This window comes from Podospora pseudopauciseta, chromosome 1 (genome assembly GCF_035222475.1).
Source record: "Podospora pseudopauciseta strain CBS 411.78 chromosome 1, whole genome shotgun sequence".
NCBI classification, from domain to species: Eukaryota; Fungi; Ascomycota; class Sordariomycetes; order Sordariales; family Podosporaceae; genus Podospora; species Podospora pseudopauciseta.
Window position 1 is genome coordinate 4,217,370 of NC_085892.1, and position 18,197 is coordinate 4,235,566.

The 18,197-nt window shown below is 52.8% G+C and overlaps 7 protein-coding genes across 7 annotated transcripts; 5 read left to right on the forward strand and 2 right to left on the reverse strand.

Annotated features, from left to right (window-relative positions):
- Nucleotides 1-347: 347 nt before the first annotated feature.
- On the forward strand, nt 348-1,640 carry QC763_111970 (uncharacterized protein; the record flags this gene model as incomplete). Its single annotated transcript, XM_062907783.1, has 1 exon — nt 348-1,640. The coding sequence occupies one exon, from the start codon at nt 348-350 to the stop codon at nt 1,638-1,640; it is 1,293 nt and encodes a 430-aa protein (XP_062770759.1).
- Nucleotides 1,641-2,735: 1,095 nt separating this feature from the next.
- On the reverse strand, nt 2,736-2,992 carry QC763_111973 (uncharacterized protein; the record flags this gene model as incomplete). Its single annotated transcript, XM_062907784.1, has 2 exons — nt 2,736-2,794; nt 2,854-2,992. 2 exons carry the CDS (start codon nt 2,990-2,992, stop codon nt 2,736-2,738), a joined length of 198 nt encoding a protein of 65 aa, XP_062770760.1.
- A 626-nt stretch (nt 2,993-3,618) lies between these two features.
- On the forward strand, nt 3,619-3,881 carry QC763_111976 (uncharacterized protein; the record flags this gene model as incomplete). Its single annotated transcript, XM_062907785.1, has 2 exons — nt 3,619-3,763; nt 3,808-3,881. 2 exons carry the CDS (start codon nt 3,619-3,621, stop codon nt 3,879-3,881), a joined length of 219 nt encoding a protein of 72 aa, XP_062770761.1.
- Nucleotides 3,882-4,613: 732 nt separating this feature from the next.
- QC763_111980 (uncharacterized protein) lies at nt 4,614-5,978 on the forward strand (the record flags this gene model as incomplete). The annotated part of the gene is made up of 1 exon (XM_062907786.1): nt 4,614-5,978. The coding sequence occupies one exon, from the start codon at nt 4,614-4,616 to the stop codon at nt 5,976-5,978; it is 1,365 nt and encodes a 454-aa protein (XP_062770762.1).
- Nucleotides 5,979-6,780: 802 nt separating this feature from the next.
- QC763_111990 (uncharacterized protein) lies at nt 6,781-7,332 on the reverse strand (the record flags this gene model as incomplete). The annotated part of the gene is made up of 1 exon (XM_062907787.1): nt 6,781-7,332. One exon carries the CDS (start codon nt 7,330-7,332, stop codon nt 6,781-6,783), a length of 552 nt encoding a protein of 183 aa, XP_062770763.1.
- Nucleotides 7,333-7,809: 477 nt separating this feature from the next.
- Nucleotides 7,810-9,519, forward strand: QC763_112000 (uncharacterized protein; the record flags this gene model as incomplete). The annotated part of the gene is made up of 1 exon (XM_062907788.1): nt 7,810-9,519. The coding sequence occupies one exon, from the start codon at nt 7,810-7,812 to the stop codon at nt 9,517-9,519; it is 1,710 nt and encodes a 569-aa protein (XP_062770764.1).
- Nucleotides 9,520-10,918: 1,399 nt separating this feature from the next.
- Nucleotides 10,919-13,824, forward strand: QC763_112010 (uncharacterized protein; the record flags this gene model as incomplete). The annotated part of the gene is made up of 2 exons (XM_062907789.1): nt 10,919-11,964; nt 12,024-13,824. 2 exons carry the CDS (start codon nt 10,919-10,921, stop codon nt 13,534-13,536), a joined length of 2,559 nt encoding a protein of 852 aa, XP_062770765.1. The 3' UTR covers nt 13,537-13,824.
- Nucleotides 13,825-18,197: the final 4,373 nt, after the last annotated feature.

The window sequence follows — 18,197 nt, forward strand, 5'->3', positions numbered from 1 at the left end:
TGATCCCCCTCTTTCAATTCACTCAATTGACAATTCGGCAAGCACCCTCTGCTCCATAATACTCACCCCTAGCCCATCAAGGCGAGAGAGACCCTTCTGGAGTATCCAGGTCTACCCCGACATCGATCTGCTCAACGCAAAGACCATCCTCTCGACCAGCCGTCATCTGCCAACCCCGCAGGAAGCTTCGAGCTCAAGCCTCTCGGTTCCCGTCTGCAACAGCGACCGACCGCGATTGCGACCGTCTTGTGAACACGCGAGGCTACTGCGTTGACCGTCTTGTGCGTGTTGCGCATCTACATCGATACACCTATCTCTCCTAGAACACATCGCACAACCCCGTCACAATGGGTGTCAACATGTCAACATTGGTCGGCTGGGCCGTCATTGCCAGCGCTCTCGTCGGTTACAAGGTGTATCTTGACAACAGGAACAGACCAGCTGTCCGTCAAGTTGCCCGCCAGCTTCATACCGAGAAGCCTGCTGGCCAGAACCGCAAAGAGCCCAAGGAGAAGGCGAAGCGACAAAGGGTGGAAGCTTACTCCAAAGACACCGAGGAGACGGGCAAGACCGCCCAGCTGAAGACTCGTGCCACCAAGCCATCGGCTGCTTCCTCGAAACCCTCCAACGATAGCTCCGATGACGAGGTCGACAACAGGGAGTTTGCCAGGCAATTGGCCAGCATCAAGCAGGGCACAAACCTGAATGCCACCAAGAAGGCCGACGAGAAGAGACAAAAGTCGGTGAAGCAGTCTCGTGCCCAGGTCATTGACGAGAAGCCAAAGGAGCCCAAGGTCTCCACTCCCTCCTCAACTGCCGGCGTTGACGCCGATGACGACGCGTCTTCGGCTGCTTCCCCTGCCGTCACACCTGCGGATGCCGGCGATGTCTCGGATATGCTTGAGCCCAAGTCGTCCGGTCCCTCTGTCCTCCGCCTCACCGACACTGAGAAGGTGAAGCCCAAAAAGGAGAAGAAGGCCAAGGAGCCTGAGAAGACGGAAACCAAGAAGCAGAGACAGAACCGTCGTAAGAAGGAGCTTGAGCAGGAGCAGCGCCAAGAGGACGAGCGTCAGCGCAAGGTCGCCGAGGAGGCCCAAAGACGACAGGCCCGCATCGCCGAGGGTCGCGCTGCCAAGGACGGCTCTGAATTCACCAACAAGGCCGTCAAGGAGTCTGTCTGGACCGCCGGTAAGACTGAGAGCAAGCCCACTAATGGCCAGACAGCTCCTGTGCAGCCACTCGACACCTTCGACACCGACAGTTATACCGATGTGTCTATTCCCACCCAAACCGACTCGACTTCCAAAGCCTCCACTGCTAAGCAGGCCGGTGCCCCGAACAACTGGATTGCCTCCCTCCCCTCCGAGGAGGAGCAGATGAAGATGATCGAAGATGAAGAGGCCTGGAACACTGTTCCATCCAAGAAGTCTAAGAAGAAGAAGACGGCCGAGGCCACCTCCCCCGCCGATAGCGCCGGCGAGTCTGAGCCAGTCGCCGCCACCAAGGCTCAGCCTGCCACAAAGCCCCGTGCTACCAATGGCACCGCTCCCAGCAGACCCGCCAAGATCATCTCCCAGCAGTCATCCTTTGCTGCTCTGACTCCAAATGACGATGAGACCAGCAAGGAGTGGGATGTGTAAATTGGCAGTAGCCGAGGCACGTCATGGAACAATGAAAGCACCTAAGGAGAGAGGCGACTGCACCGGACTCACCTTTACTTTCTTCGTTATTCGTCTCTCTTTCATAATGGGGATACGGGTTTCCATCACGCAGTTTTAATCCCCAATTTGTTGTTATAACAAAATTTCACCGGTCTTTTTTCGTTGTCATTTCTCTCTGATTTGCCAAAAAAGGGCAACTGGAGTTTTGTTTGTGCATGTACATTACCCAAAAGGTCGTTTTAGTTAGGAGGGGGGAGTGGCTTGCCGTTCGTCATCGTCCTCCAACAGATAGGCCTCACCGATTTGCGCTTTTTTTCTGCAGTTGTTTTTCAGATTGGTGCTTTTTGTTCGCTCGGGCCAGCTCAACTTAGCGATGAACAAGAGGGAAGAGGTAATTTGACGAGGGGGGGAAGGATTGAGTTGCTTTTGTGCTTTTTCGCATCACGAACACAAACATGATTTGCAGCGGGGCGATGGATGGGAGGGAGGGGGAAGTATTTTAATGCTGGGTGAGTTATCACGAAAGGGATGAGATGGGAATGGGAGTAGCTAGGGTTAGTTACTACTACTACTGAAAATGGCGACAATCATGAGGCCTGGTCGTTTTTTCTTTTTGTGACTTGTTGAAAAGGAAGCTGGCTGGCTGGTAGAAGTTGCGACTTTGTGGTTGGGGGAAATATACTATTACATGAATGATGCATTACTTGTTGGCGATATTTGGACGTGAGTCATATGAAGAGTGCCATCTGTGGATTTCGTGCCAGTTACTGAGTGTTATGATAAAGGTAGGCACTTGGTGATGCTGCTTTGTTTTTGATGATGGTGAAAGATATACGAAGTGAAAATTGAAATGAAGCTGTGTGGCTGAGGTACAGGGTTATAGTATCATGAGTCTAAGATGATGCTAGGTTGGAAAGGGAGGCTCATTTAACGTGACGGACTCTGAACCGTGGGGTGGGGGGTTTGCCAAGGGTTTTTGACAGGAGATGAAATAATGACTTCTAGAAGGGGACTGGAAAGTTGGGTAGAGATGTTGGATACATACATTGTGGTATGGATGTTTGGTTTTATATTTCATCTTTTAAGATGGTATATCGTGATGGTCATATAGATAGTGTTGACAAAACTGGGGACTGAAAACAGTGAGAAACCCCGCCATCTCTTGCAGCGGGTAAAGTTTGGGGTTTCGTACCCAGGTGTGTAGCGGTGGTGATGTGTTTCGTTTGAGATGCACCACGGGAAGGACAAATTTGGTACCCGATGAGATGGGGGAGACTTTGGGGGCGGGGTAAATGGTGTGCTATGATGGTGTTTACAGATCGCTTTGACATTGACACTGGAGGTCTAACAACGGAGAGGATATATCGAGAGCCATTTTGGACATCGCTGCAGTGATGAGTGCGCCCTAACCAAAAAATTTAGGCATTTGGTTCGTCAGGGACGGTGTTACAATTATCGAGAAAGTCCGTCGTCTGGTTTATGCAACCAAGATGTCGGGGCTGGTGGGTGGTGGTGTACGACGGTTAAGTGGTGCAGCCAGCTGCTAGTTTAGGCAAGGGCCATGACATCTAATTGGGCAGGCGTAATGCGATGGAATTGCGTGTCTTCTTTGCCTTCGCTTGCAGATTGGGGAAGCTGGGGGGAGGGGACGAGTGCTAATTCGTGGGGGTGAGGCAGCTGCGTACTAGTTCAGGGCTGAGGTGAGGCTTTTATGTATGCCCAACTTCTACACGCCATCAGAGAGGAGGGGGATAGGTTGTAAGAAATGGCGAGAATTGTTCCTTCTTATGCTTGAGGGGCTTGAGGGGAATGCGAAACGCCTCCTCATTGTTCGGAGTTTTGCGAGTGTGGGAAGGCAGAGTGGGGTTGCACATTTGATTTCCATTCCCCCCTGTTCCCATCGTGGTGCCTTACCCCCGGATTTGTTTCGCATGCAAATTACCAGCCCCTCGGGGGAATGCCCTTGCTGCAAATGGCTTGGTTCCCGCCTTGTTTAATCGTTTCTTCAACGTCAAGTTTGATTGCGGCTTTTCAGCTTTCTCCTTTGTTGCATTTTCGACTCCAACTTTCCCGTGTGTTTTGTGTGTTTCTCTGTGTTGCTTGTAAGTGTGTTTGTGTTGTGTGTGTTTTCCCCGCCAACAACCAGACAACCAACAGCTACACACGGCAGACATTACACATTTCTCACGACTACATCTTTGGACTCCTTTTGTTTTTTGAAATTTTTTCTTTCGATTTGTCCTCCCTTTAACTGTTGGTTTTTGGGGGCCAATTGACCAAAAGAAAGCCGCATCGAATTCCCGGAAACGCGGGCTTATGGAGAGCTCCGGTTGAAGGCCTTCCGACGTTTCCTTAAACGACCACGACTTCCCCCAAGAACACCAAGACCTGCCACGACACAACAGAGTGTGCATCTCATCCTACCTAACCATTCGAACCCCGCGATTCCCCTCCTTTTATAATACGCACGATCAACGTGCCGGATCTAGGGATTGGACCAAGAGCTGACGCGGCTGATCATTCGAGGCGCATCTGGGGCGCAGAAGGGACATTTTAGCTTTAAGCTTTCGAACGGTGTTCAACCCATCGTCCTCCTGGTCCCCCCCCCCGTTCCACCCTCAACGACTCAACGATCGACCGTCAACCACGACATTGGAACCTCGATTCAACAATCAATTCGACGTAACAGCCAACCCACCTGCGATATAGAACCTCGACACGATCTACTTTGCTCGCTACCTCACCCCAGCTGCTGCATGACATGCTAACGATTGCCTGTTTCGGTGGTGTGTCAACGACGGGCGCTACGGAATCCTAAGCGAAAGGCGACCACGATTGACGACACCCCGAAACTGTGATCATTCTTGGAGGATACATTGTCAGACATATTGTCGAAGAGAGGGACGAACTCGGTCCTAGAAAACGAATACTTACACGTCCGGTGGCCCAGCAATGTCATACCTTTCCGCCGTCCAGTCGGCCCTCTTCTACTATCTGGCCTGCACACCATGTTACGCGTGCGTCGGAAACCACAAGGCGGCGAAGCAGGCCAAGAAGGAGAGAGAAATGAAGGCACAAATCATCTTGGAGCAGCCACACTTGTACCGACATCCAGATCCATTCCAGACGAATCCCTACTGGGAAGAGGAAATTAAGATGGGTCCAAGCTTACCAAAGAAGGGGAAGAATATCGATCGGTCCAGCAAGAGCTTGAGTCAACGGCGCTTGACAGCGGCGAGCAGGGACGGCGGTGCGAGTATAGGCGCGGGCAGCAGCGTGATGTTCAACATGGGGAGTCCAACATCTACCGTCGGGCCCAGACCTTCAGTCAGCACGACCATTGCCCCTACGGTGGTAGGAGATGCGGAGATGGCGAGCCCGACGCTGAGCAAAACGATATCGGTATCGACCGCCGACGACTGGAATCTGAAGCCATACCAACGCGAGGATGAGGAACTTTGGGGGCACGAGTATGAGAGTCAGAGGAGGACGCAGAAGCTCGTGGATGCTCTTAAGCAGGCTGGCTCGTCTGCTGGGCGGTTTGTCGAGTCCAAGCTTGGCTTGGAGAAGCAGGTTACTGAGCAGGACCGATACGACTTTTACTTTGCACCGAAAAACCCACCAGTCAACGAATACCACCCACCGGTTGTCAGCAGCAAGCCCGCCCACAAGGATGGGCTTCGCTGGATGTTGCAGCCTCCGCCGCCCGCCAAGGTCATGGAGGGTAAGGTACCGGTTAGCAGAAGCGCGAGTTTGATGAGTGTGAACTCGAGAAGGACGGTATCGACAGTGGGAAGCGGGTCATTGGGCAGACTGGTTGGCGAGAAGGCTCTTGAGGCTAAGAGTCGGAGAGGCGAGACGCCATTCGACGACAGGTTGTCGTCCGCGTCGCTTGCTAGGACAAGGTCAAGAAGGACAATCGTTTCGACCGTGCGGACAAGAAGCCGTCGGACTACGCGAGCGACCAGCTTCTCGACCGAATCCGATGACTCCTCTGACGATCTTCACCACCGAATGGCGAGAAGGAGAAACCACCGCCCAGTAGCCACTCCCGAAGTTGACTCTGACGACGAGAAGGAGTACAACACCAAGAACATTGAGGCGGGTATTTCTGTCACCCCTCCCATGTCAACCCACCCAACACATGCTGCCCAAAAACCAAGACTGGCTACCATCCTCAGCTCTGCGGTCGTTGTCGTTGACCAGGTCCCATCATCACAAAAGACATCCTCTTCGCCACTTCAAGAAGTCACCAACAGCACAACAACAGTCACGAATTCGAGATCAACAGAATCGTCTGGCAAGATCACAGCTTGAAAACATGCAAGGCTGATGATCATGTTTCCTTTTTTTTCGTTTCTTCCTTCTCTCAGTCTGTCTCTGGAAATTGGGAAAGCATCGTCATCATCATCATCATCATCATCATTATTGGGTGTTTTATTGAACCTCATCAGCATTTTTTTTTTTTTTTTGCGTTTTTCTGTGGTATCGAAACCTCTCGCATTTGTGCATCAAGGGGGTCGGCAGGGGGTATCGTCGTTTGTTTTGTTTCAAATACTACTACTAGTTGTTTGTGCTGGGCGATGGTGTTGGAGGAGTTTCTGTCTTTTTATGGGGCTACCTAGGCCATCTCGCCTGGAAGGGGCTACAAATGCAAAATTGCCTTTACTGTCATCCGTCTTTTACTTTTAATTCCGTTTTTGTTTCCTGTCAGCATTGCACCAAAGTAAGAGCATGCCCTTGGATTTTGTCTACTTGTTTAACTGTCTCTCTCTATTGTTGGCGGTTGGGGCCTAGTTCCTAAACGTCTTTGGTCAAATATAGTGTTATGAAAAGGTGATGGGGTGGTTGTGGGCTGATGATGAGGTTGATGGCGAAGGTAGCGTGGTAGAAATTGAAAGAATTATCATTACAATCAGGTGCCAAAACAACTTGACGAGTGATGTCATGCCTTGGCTGTTGGAAGACTTCAGGCCAGCATAAGATTTGTCTGCTTTTTCTAGCTTCACATATTGGCTAGATTTCTACCCTCCAGCTTTCCGTTTGAACCTCATCCATAATAGTAATACCAAACACCGATAACGCCCTTTTATTTCGCTTTAATCATGGCAACAAAAGTTTACAGATGCATACCCCCCTCCTCATCATCCACACCCATATCTCCCATCCTCTCCTCCATCCTCCGTCTTAGTTCCTCATCACCGATAGAGCCCCCTTGTTGTGCTTGTCCACCCCCGGAAACATCATCCATCACCACCTCCCCATTGACAATCCTCCCAGCCTGGAAAGTCCCATCCGTCCAGGCCGAGTGCCTTTCCCCATTTGTCTCTGCCATCACCCCAGGCTCTTGCTTGTCGAGTTTTTCTATTTCTTCTTTCGACTGGAACTCTGTCCAGCTGAGCCCGCGGGTCTCGACCTCTGCCTTGACGAGGCTGATGCGCTCTTGCATGCGGGCGATGACGATGTTGTTTTCGGAGATGGCTTCCACGCAGACGGGGTCGGGGGGACCGGAGGAGGGGTGGGCGAAGGGGTGGAGCTGCTCGTTGGAGTAGTCGAGGTGGGCGATTGAGTTGCGGAGCTCGAGGACTTTTAGGTGGAGGGAGGGGAGGGGGAGGGAGGGGAGGGCGGAGGCGAAGGCGGAGGGGGTTATGGGTGTGCTGGAGGATGACATTGTGGTTGTGGTTGGATAGATGGATTGGTGGTTCGGATTGGAGTTGTCGAGTTGAGGGGAATTGGGAGTCGGGGAATAAGACTGGGGGGCGTGGAGAGTGTGTGGTGTTTTGTTTGAAAGATTGACTGTTCTGTTTGATGGTGGAACGCTGCTGGATGGAAGAGCTTCGATTGATGGCGGCGGCGGCAAAACAGCCAGGGTCCCACGTGGAGCAGTCGCCCTCGCTCCCGCAGTGGGGTCGTTTGATGGAAGGTAATCTGACCAACCAGACACACCAATATTGCCGGGACGTGCCGGAAAGAAGTGGTGGGTTCAAGGAATGCTTTCGATTTCCGTCTTTTCTTTTTGGTAGCGGAGGGCCCAAGCTTCCTGTTCCACCACATTCAACCCACCATTTCCCGCTCCACCAAAGCTTTCCCACAGTTTGATGGTCAGTTTGCGCAAGTCGGCGCAACGGCTGGCGCCTGATTTGCGACAATGAGCTGCTCTTCACTGGGCGTGAATGCCTTCCGGCCCAGTGTCCAGGTAGCCACTCACCATCTTTCCAGACTCTCCCGTCCAGTGTCCACGCCGATCGTCTTTCCGGTCCGGTTTCTCTCGTCGACCCCTCCGCCATATCATAGCCGACAGTTCCAGCATAGACGACGATCCGGTCGGAACATCACCAGTCACACCCTCCTCCGAAAGCCATTGCCGTGGCCTACAGCCGCGCAACGATTCGGGGTTCGAACGGTCTTTGGGGGGAGGATAGTATACAAGCACTACATCGAGCTGCCGCCCAATTATACCGATGAGGATGGGTTGGATTTTACAAGCAAGGATCTCAGGCCTGAAGAAGTCCACGCGATCTTTGGGGCCGATATCGATGCGTACAATGCAAACAAACTGCTAAAGATTATTCACGGCCGCCGCGTCGCTGGCACTCTTGAAGACCCTGCGGTTGCGGGCCGCTCCTACGGCTATATTGTGGAGCAACGGCAAAAGGCTCTTGCCTATCTTCGGGATCACTACCCAGTTGATGAGATTGCCAATGCCGGTCTGCGCGCTGAAGATGAGCTGGCGGCTCTGGAGGCGTTGGAGGAAGACGCCACGCCCGAAACCACGGAGGAACTGGATGCCAAGAAGGCGCCGCGAGAACCGACCGGGAAGACCAATAAGCTGTACAAAGGCGCAATACAAAAGAACAAGAGTGTCTATGGCGACAGTGTGGTGGAACAGCTCCGCATCGAGAACGAGGCGAAGTGGGCGGCCGAGAAGAAGCGTCTGGAGGAGGAAGAAGCAAAGAAGGCAGAGGAGGAAAGGAACGGAGTTGCTGGTCCCCTCACGCCGCTCACCCATCCGGAAAAGTTTGGGAAACTCAGCCCTACGGTACAAAAATGGATCACGTCTGCTACGTCTGACTTGAAGGAACCACCGAAGCTGTCGGCTTGGCAGCGGCTTTGGCCTTCGGCAACGTTTGTGCTTGTGTTGCTTGGTGGCCTTGGGGTTTACATTTATACCTACAAGCCGGCGAAGCGCAACGAGCGCTGGTTTCCCGAGATTCCCCCAGCAGCTGCGACGGTTGGTGCGCTCATTCTTTTGAACACGTTGGTCCATGCGGCCTGGAAACTTCCCGCGCTGTGGGCGCCGTTCAACAAGTACTTGTTGATCACGCCGGCGGTTCCCAAACCGTTTGCTCTCCTTGGCGCCATGTTTTCTCACCAGGCGTTTGGTCACTTGGCGGTCAACATGGGCTTTCTATGGGTTGTTGGCACCTTGCTCCACGATGACATTGGACGGGCCAAGTTCCTTGGGCTTTACCTTGGGAGCGGTCTCGTGGCGGCGATGACTTCGATGACGGAGTTTGTGCTCCGCCAGAGGTGGAATATCAGCACGTTGGGAGCGTCAGGTGCGGTTTATGGTGCTATTGGAGCGTACTGCTGGATGCACCGGCTTGACGGCCACCGGATTTTTGGGTTCCCTCCCCCGCCGAGTGAAGGGTTGAAGGGGATTGTCTTTTTGGCCTTTGTTGTCGCGACGAACATCTCATTCTTGTTCTCGAGGGCTGCGCGGAGCAGGATAGATGTTACATCTCATTTTGCGGGGCTGGCGGCTGGCGTAGCTGCGGGAGAATGGATCTTGCGCAGGAAGGAGGCAGAGAAGAAGGCGAGGATGGAGCCGATGGCGGTTAGGGTGAGTAAGGTGTAAGTGGGTGTAAAGACTAGGTAGGAGTGGGAGTGTGTGTTGTTTCACAGGATCTGAACTAGGGCTCATCTTGTATCACTAATGGGGAATTTTTTTGTTGTATGGACACCTACAGAGAGAGAGACACGATTGAGGCCGCCTGTGGAACGCAAACCAACCTATCTGCAGACACGTTTTTATTCTCGCGATTTTGCTTACCGAGACTGGAAACAGAAGGTCTTGCGTGTGCGTGTGTTGGGGCCGAATTACAATGAAGAAAAAGGGGGTGCTCAGGAGATGGGGGTCGTTTACAGATTTCCCATTCTGGACAATTTATCTTCAGCTCCCTCCCTGTGCTGACTAGCCGGAATTGTAAAAGGGTGATTGGTCAATTAGCAATCAGTATTGCGGAAAGAGAGACCCCACATGAAGGAGAGCACAGGCAGCGCTGACGCAAGAATGCGACGCCAAGAGAGCGAGGTTCGCGATGATGGCATTTTTTTTGGGTTTTTTTGGGGTTTTTTTTTTTTGGCAGGCCTCCAACATTTATTGCTTTGGTGAGAGATAACGGAAATTGGCGTGGAATGGGCCAATTACCCAACTACCCTACTGCACGAGGGGAGTTTCTGAGAGAAAGGAAGGGTTCTCCAATGTTCAGCTGCTACGGGGAGAGTGGTGATCACCTACCTAGCCCCGCCAGCCACCAACATGCTTGTCAGCCAGCCTTGGTTTGGAGGAGACGAACACTGTCCCACACCCCCTCCCTTTGGCTTCTTTCCCGCCCGTTTTGCCATCGCGGCACACAAAGTCGTGCCCCTTGAAATCTTGTGTTCCCTTATGATACTGACAGAGGGAAGACAGGGAGAATGACGTCTCCCCCGCCCGCGATCACAGGGTAGCTTGGCATTTTTACCTTGGCCTGTTTTTCCTTGCTTCGAAGGGGTACTCGAGATCAAGCTTGATGGAATCGGGATCTAAGATATATCTGGGTGTAGGGGGGCGCCAAGTTAAGAAAGGACAAGGATAGGACATGCAGCCCGGGTTTCCCCCATCGTTGTGCTGTTTTCGCGCCGCAATTTCAAGGTATGGATATAAGGTGAGGTTGGGGAGGGAGGGGAGGGGTGAGGTCGGGATCGAAAATAAATACATACCTGGTAGTCTTACACACACACACACTCACACATCCCATTTTCGCCAGCCTCTTTTTTCTTTTTCCTCTCTTTCTTTCTTTCTTTATTTGTTGACTTGTTGCTGTTTGGTTTCGAGCAGGTTTTTGCCAAACGTGCAATTCGACAAAGAGAGATAGATCTGTTGTTGATCTACTACATTGAACTGATCTACCTTATACACCTTCCTCTCTGCGATTTTTTGTAAACAAAGTCGCACTTACCGACCTCAGGCGCAAAAAGTGTCGCGACGGCACATGGAGAACACCCCGGTCGAGATGACTTCCCCGAGCAGCCCCCCTCACGGCGATGACGAGATTGGCGACGACGCGCGCAACCCTTATGCTTCCCAGTCCCGCTGGCGCCATGCCGAGTCCTCTGCCTATGCCAAGTATGAACAAGAGCGCGCTGGCGGCGCTGCTCACCATCACCATCACCACCACCATAACGGCCCTGTAGCGCGCGAGGCGGATGCGCGAGGTGGTGTGGGAGATCTGGCCAACTTTCTGAACAAATCGAGGGTTGAACCGGAGAATCCCAACGGGGATGAGCGCCCTACGAGCATGCGCTTCAAGCCCGTCATGGCTGGCGCGGAAGAGGCCCGCGCCGCGACGGGCCACGCGGAGGATGCGCCGGCTGCTGAGTCGGCGATTAAGGCTTCGTCGGGGCCGCCGGCGGATGGGAAGGAGGTGGCGGTTGGACCGCTGATTAACTACCGGAGGATGGAGGGGAATACTTGGATTGGGAGCGTGTTGGTTGTTGTTGTTGGTGGGGGGAGGGAGCAGCCTTTTACGCCGTCGCTCAACCTTCGCAGGGCTGGGGGGGAGGGAGGTCAGGGGGTGGATGTTGAGGGTGTGTGTCTGTATTCGGACCCGAGGAATACCTTTTGGAGGTTTGACCTTGCTGTGGAGATGGGGGGGAGGGAGATCAAGTGGGAGTATGAGCTGCCTGGGTTGAGGTACAAGAGCCAGTCGAAGCCGAGGGTGAATGCGTTCTTCGTGCCGGCCATCACGGAGAGCATGAGGATCATGTTTCACAGCTGCAATGGGTTCAGTGTGGGCACGGATGAGGAGGCGTACAGCGGGGCGTGCTTGTGGAATGATGTTATGAGGAAGCATCAGGAGAGGCCGTTTCATGTCATGATTGGAGGTGGTGATCAGATTTACAACGATGGGATTCGGGTGCAGGGGCCGCTTAGGAAGTGGACTGCGATTGGGAATCCGAAGAAGAGGAGGGATTATCCTTTTCCGGAATCGTTGAGGGAGGAGTGTGATGACTACTATTTGAAGAACTATATCCGCTGGTAAGTTGAGAACAGGGGATCGTTCTTGTCGTGGCCGGGAACTAACTGTTGCTACTCAGGTACGGCACTGAGCCTTTTGCTGCTGCCAATGGCCAAATTCCCCAGATCAATATCTGGGATGACCACGACATTATCGACGGATTTGGCTCTTATGTCAACGACTTCATGAAGTGCGATGTTTTCAGAGGCATCGGTGGTGTCGCTCACAAGTACTACATGCTTTTCCAGCACCATCTCCCTCCGCCGCCGTCTACATACACCTCCGACGCGGTCCATGCGGCTGGTGGTGAGGAAGGACAGGGCGTGGATCCAAACCAGTTCATGACTGCCCATGTCCACCCCCAGATCACCGAGTCCGGCTATATCAACGGCCTGAAGCCAGGTCCATATGTTGCTGAGCACTCGCACAATGTGTACGCGAGGCTGGGTGCTAGGATAGCCTTCATTGGCCTTGACGCTCGCACCGAACGTACGAGGCACCAGATCAACTATCCCGAGACGTATGATGCCATTTTTGCTCGTCTCAAGGAGGAGTTCACTGCTGCCGCGAACTCGGACCAGCCTCTGAAGCACCTGATTCTCCTGCTGGGTGTGCCCATTGCCTATCCTCGCCTCACCTGGCTCGAAAACATCTTCTCCTCCCCAGTCATCGCCCCCATCAAGCTCCTCAACCGCCGCGTCGGTCTCGGCGGCAGCTTCTTCAACAGCTTCGACGGCAGCGTCGATCTGCTCGACGACCTCGACGACCACTACACCGCCCGCACCCACAAGAAAGAGCGCAACCGGCTCATTGAGCGCTTCCAGGCTTTGGCGGCCGAGTTCTCCATCCGCGTCACCATCCTCAGCGGTGACGTCCATCTCGCCGCCCTGGGACGCTTCTACTCCAACCCCAAGCTCAACATCGCGCCTGAAAACGACTACCGCTACATCGCCAACGTGGTCTCCTCGGCCATTGTCAACAAGCCCCCTCCTGCCGCGGTAGCCAACCTGTTGGCCCGTCGCAACAAGATCCACCACCTCAACCACGAGACGGACGAGACACTGCTGAAGCTCTTTGACAAAGACCCAGGCGACAGCAACAAAACCTCCAAGTCCAACAACGTCACCATGCCGAGCCGAAACTTTGCCATCATCACGGAGAATTCGCCTAATAACGGCCAGCGGAACGGTGGCGGTCCGCTCAACTCTCACCAGGTTGATCAGAATCATTTGTTCCCGCCTGCCAATGGTGGTGGTGGTGCTCAGGGGTCTCAGGTCAGCCTTCCGCACTCCGCCCAGACCAATCCGGCGGCTCCCCGACCAAAGGACACGCGCCTTCCTATCGGGGCTGGTGAGGTCAACTGTGGCAGTAAGCACAAGGCCGCTATTCCGGGTGAACACGGCACGGGGTCTGACGGCGGGTTGGATGTGGTTATCCAGGTGGAGATTGACCAGCATGATGGGGAGGGAAGAACGGAGGGGTATGGGTTGACGATTCCGGCGTTGGATTATAGGGGAAAGAAGCCGGCTAGTGTGGTGGGGAGTGTTGGGGGGGGGAGCAGGAGGAGTGTGAGGAGCGGGAGGTCGCATTAAGTCGAGGTGGAGGGAGGGACGGATTTGATACCATGTTTTGAAGTTTTGTATGAGGGAAGGATGGGAAAGGATGTTGATGGATAATGGTTGGATGTGTCGAGATTTTGTATGATGATAAATGGGTTGGCATATTTGCCGGCTGCTTGGATGATGTCTTTTAGATAATGGGGGCCTTACTTCTCTGGCTTTTCATTACTATACCTCTTGTTGCGCTTGCTTGTTTGCTATGGCTGCTAGGATACCATTAAACAAAATTCGAGTCTTGAGCTGTTGCCTGCTTTTACTCCTTTTTCACGTTACCCTATCAACATGTTACCACCACTGACACACATTACCACATTACCCCTTTTTACCACTGCCTCTTTTCACATTACATCTTACATCCCAGACTTAACTGTCTTCAATGCAATGCCGAAAACCACCAATGCACATCCTCTTTTGCTTGATGGTCTGAATTCGCAGTGGTTAACGGGAGGGAGTTCCGTTTATTTCTGTCATCAACAGCTCCCTCCTCAAGGGCAAGGGGTTTGTGGAGGGAGACTTCGATGTCTCTCGCTCCTTCCCTTAGAAACTGGCTTTTGCTATGCTCCCTCCTCTCAGACCTCCGGCAGCTTCAATGCTCCTTCCTAGACCCTGCGATAGTTATATCGCTCCTGCCTATTGGATCTGGCCCTGAGTATGCTCCTGCCAATGGAAGCTGACAGCAATTCGTCCCTTTCTTCTCTAGGGGTTGAGGGTTGACCAGTGGATTTTCCACATTTTCCTTGTAACCTTCGCTACGATATGGAAGCTGTAAGCACGCAGTCTTGTTATAGATGGCTTCCGATATTCTTTCCTTGATGACATCACCCGTGGACCTGGTCAGGATCCGGAAACGAAGATATCGCCAACATTGATCCCATAATGATCTGAAATCTCACAGTAGGCCGCCTAAAACGGCCGACCACCCAGGCTGCCTGGACTCCCGCTTAGGTACAGACATGGGATGATCTGTGACAACGATTCAACCGCCGCACGGCCACAATTTTTCATCCCGTCTCGTCATGTTACCGATCCCATCGCAATTATTGCGCGGCGCTGTTCTTTGCCAAGTCATCATCACCGCGGCTACACCACCTAATTTTCCTGTCATCCAGTCATTAAAACCTGGGCTGTTCAAATCTCAAGAAGAGTGCCTGTCGCCATCGTCACCAACATCTCCTTTCAGGAAGCCCCAAGAAACATATCAGCCTGGGCCATTCGCCAAAGGGTTGCTGCCTTTCGCGTATGCTCTGACGAGTGAAACTATCACTGGCCTAGATAGACACATTTGGTTTTCCGCTTCGAGAGAAAGAGCCTTGAGCTCGTGTTGTGTTTAGCGAACAGATGAATTGAAGCACAGGAACAGAACAGGAAAACTGCCGGTGGATCAATCTGGGATTGAGTCACAGCTCACCTTCGTTTGGACTGCTATTGAAGAAGATGATGGTATTAGGCCTTGATGCTCATCTCACTGTATCCAGGCCCTATCTCTACCCACATCCGTGGCACCTGTGCTGCATTGTTTGCTCACCTCTTCACACCATAGGTAGGAATCATCATCTCAAAGACTTTCAACATCAGTTTATGTAACCTGTGACAAGAACTTCGCATTTCAACTTTGACGCAAAGTCAACATGATGAAATAGGTAACAACAGAACCCAACACCCCTGAGCCGTGTGGCCCCCTACGGACCACTATCACCTCCATCACGAGCAGCCCATATGTAGCAGCGTGACGCATAGATTCAGTTTATACACACCCCAGAACTTCAGTTATGCTCTTCCCCTCTCTGCCCGATCGACACAGCCATTGTCCGTGAGCAAATGTCGACAAAAGAACAGCCCACACAGCACGCCAGCGCCGCCAACCCACATGGGTAGGCTACATCTGCCGAATCTCTCCAAACGTACGTGGGAAACAAAAAAACGCCATCATCAGCGAGACGCCGCCTGAGCCAGTCAACTGCATTTGCATTACCATATTTGGTGAAAAGGTTTCTCTTACCGCTTGTCTCACTACTTCTCAGCGAGGCTCTCGGTATGCCTGCTGTGAGGCTCTGATTAGAAAACGAACTCTGCAGGTAGACAAGAAAAATCTCAAAACGCAAGCCAAGGATGTCTGTCAAGGATAAGTATAAAATACTAGAGTAGCATTTCTGAATTCCTATCACCTTTGTCATATATGAAAACCCAAAGAGTGAACACCGTCTGCATTGCGCAAGGCGTGGAACATCCGAACCGGCCGTACACATACCGCAGTGTAAGGCGAGCAGGCAAAACTACCAACAAACGTGCCTTTTGCTCGGCCGCTTCTGACACGGGTGAAAATGTGAGAAGTGTTGCTGCTATAGTTGGTGGAGGCTCAAGCATCCAACTCGGGCACTCGGTTACCTTACTTACACACACACCTCTTCCCATTTGGTGCTTATGGCTTGCAGGATCTGGGGTTGGAGGAGCTCCTGTATAAGCCTGCAAGGCGCTCACTCATCGTCCCCATATCGAACCAAGAACGCCATCAATCCCCTCTCCTGTGTAAGAGCTACAGCGAGGAGTCCAGAAGCCCGCCCTGCGAACCTAAAAACCCAATCGGTCATCTCAAAAAACATCAAACTCTCCCGTCTCTTGCCTTGGGAACTTCAGCTGTGCCACTTGGTTGCCCCCTAGGTTGTTCAGTCTCAATATCACCCCTCTGGCCCTCCGTCTTGGCCCTGCATCTCTGCGCCGCAGACCCATCATGGGGAAGGGGAGACATACACACACACAACCCACAAATCGAGCCGGTGGTGTGGCCCTCCCTTTCACCGACCCTGACCAACCAGCTGCTCAACATGATATCTCGCTCAGCCCATCCCATCTTAACCGGCTAGGCTGGGTATATGCAAGATCCCCAAATCAGGACTCAATATTCAGATCTTTTTCCATTGTTTGTTAGGTAGGTAGTTATGCCATCCATTGATGCCCAACATCAAGGGGTCCCCTCTCACAGCAGCTTGGAACAGGTTCGAAGAGAGTCATGTGATCCATCCCGTGAGGGTTTGAGGCTGTTAGTGGACGGCTGAGAAGGATGAGGATAACTACCTAAGGGATGGTTGGGTGGAATGTGAGAAGTGATAAGTAATATACCACACACTCTGTTGTCGTCAGCAAACGCCTAGCTTGATCCCTCATGGTACGACGGTGCGGTAGAAGACGTCAAACATCCTGACGAGAAAAGATCCTTGGTTCGTCAGTGTGGTTTTGTGAATGCCCTCTGACTACAAGAGGGACGAGGACTGTGCTGAGTCCGACAACCGAAGCAGCCGCTCTGACATGGTTGCCAGACAAGCCAAGGTGAGGAGAAGTCGTCATCATCACTGCCCCAGACGTCACTTGTATGAGATTTATGTGAGATGTCTGCTCCGCCTGTCTTACTCGGCACTTGGTATCGTGGAACGTGGTCAAACGTGGGCAGTCTGGGGATTTCAGACAAGGCTCTGGTCTCGAATAGATTCAAGCCTGAGGGAGCCGGTCAGCAAGGCCAATGATGGCCCGGGATCAGCCCTCGCGGCTCTCAGTGGTAGCGAGAGGCCAGTATCGCCGAAAAGAGTGCGAGTCTAAAAAACGGTCTGGTCAAATCAGAATGACGAATTCATTTTTTGACACTTGCCGTCAACAACAAAACCCCCTCCTGGTGAACCAGTCATGGAACAATCCTCGCGGGAGCTAAGGTCAGGGCCTGGCCCTGGTTCACATTCTTTATGCCTTCCAAAACCCTAGGAACGGGGCATCTTGCATCGGAGAGACGTGATTGGCTTGGGGGCCAGACTGGTCGGGCCTTACAACCACCGCCACGTCAACGAAGGAACTCCTGCCACTGTAACCCCCGGCACCGTCCTATCATTCGGGACTTTGCTTCTGGCCCAACAGGGGAACGGGACTGAGGGTGCGTGGTTCAACGGGCCGGGCCCGTGTTATGCGGAGAGCCCAAGTCCAAACCAGGGGCAGGATTCGACGCGCCGGTGACAATGGGCCATTAATACCGCACCTGTTGTGAGTGGGCACCAACGAGCTGCATTTTCTCGGAATCTAGTTTCAGCCCTGTTGTTTGTTGATCAACTTCCAAACCTCGACACCATCCACGAGCAGGCAGTTTCATCATGTTCGTTTGGCAAGCCGTCTGCCGTGTCCGACTTTTATGCTTGCTTTTCTCGCAAGTGGAGAGGCCATGCTCACATGTAAGGGAGGAATTCTAGAGTAGAACCCAAAGTGGAAAAAGCGGTCAGGCTTATCTTTTCTGCTCTGCCATGCCACGCTGCGCTTGGCTGTCGATCCACGGGAGATGGTGCAATTGCGTCCGTGAGTGAGAGCGAGCACGGACGGGGATGAAGGCGGAATCGAGAATGGTCGGCGGCTGCTCGCGTGTGAGGTGCTGGTCTGATTGGTGTTGTAGGCGACTTGCTGCAAAGAGAAGCTGCAGCGCACCAATATCTCTCGTTCCTGCCAGATTGATCAGATTGCTTGATGGTCAGGCTACTGCAGCGGAGGGGGGGCTCTCCGGCCTAAGAATACTCGAAAAAGCCATCCGAAAAGGACTGACTCCTGCATGGTGATTTCAGAGTCTGTGGTTGGTCACCGTTGTTGGTGTCATGCAGGAACCATCG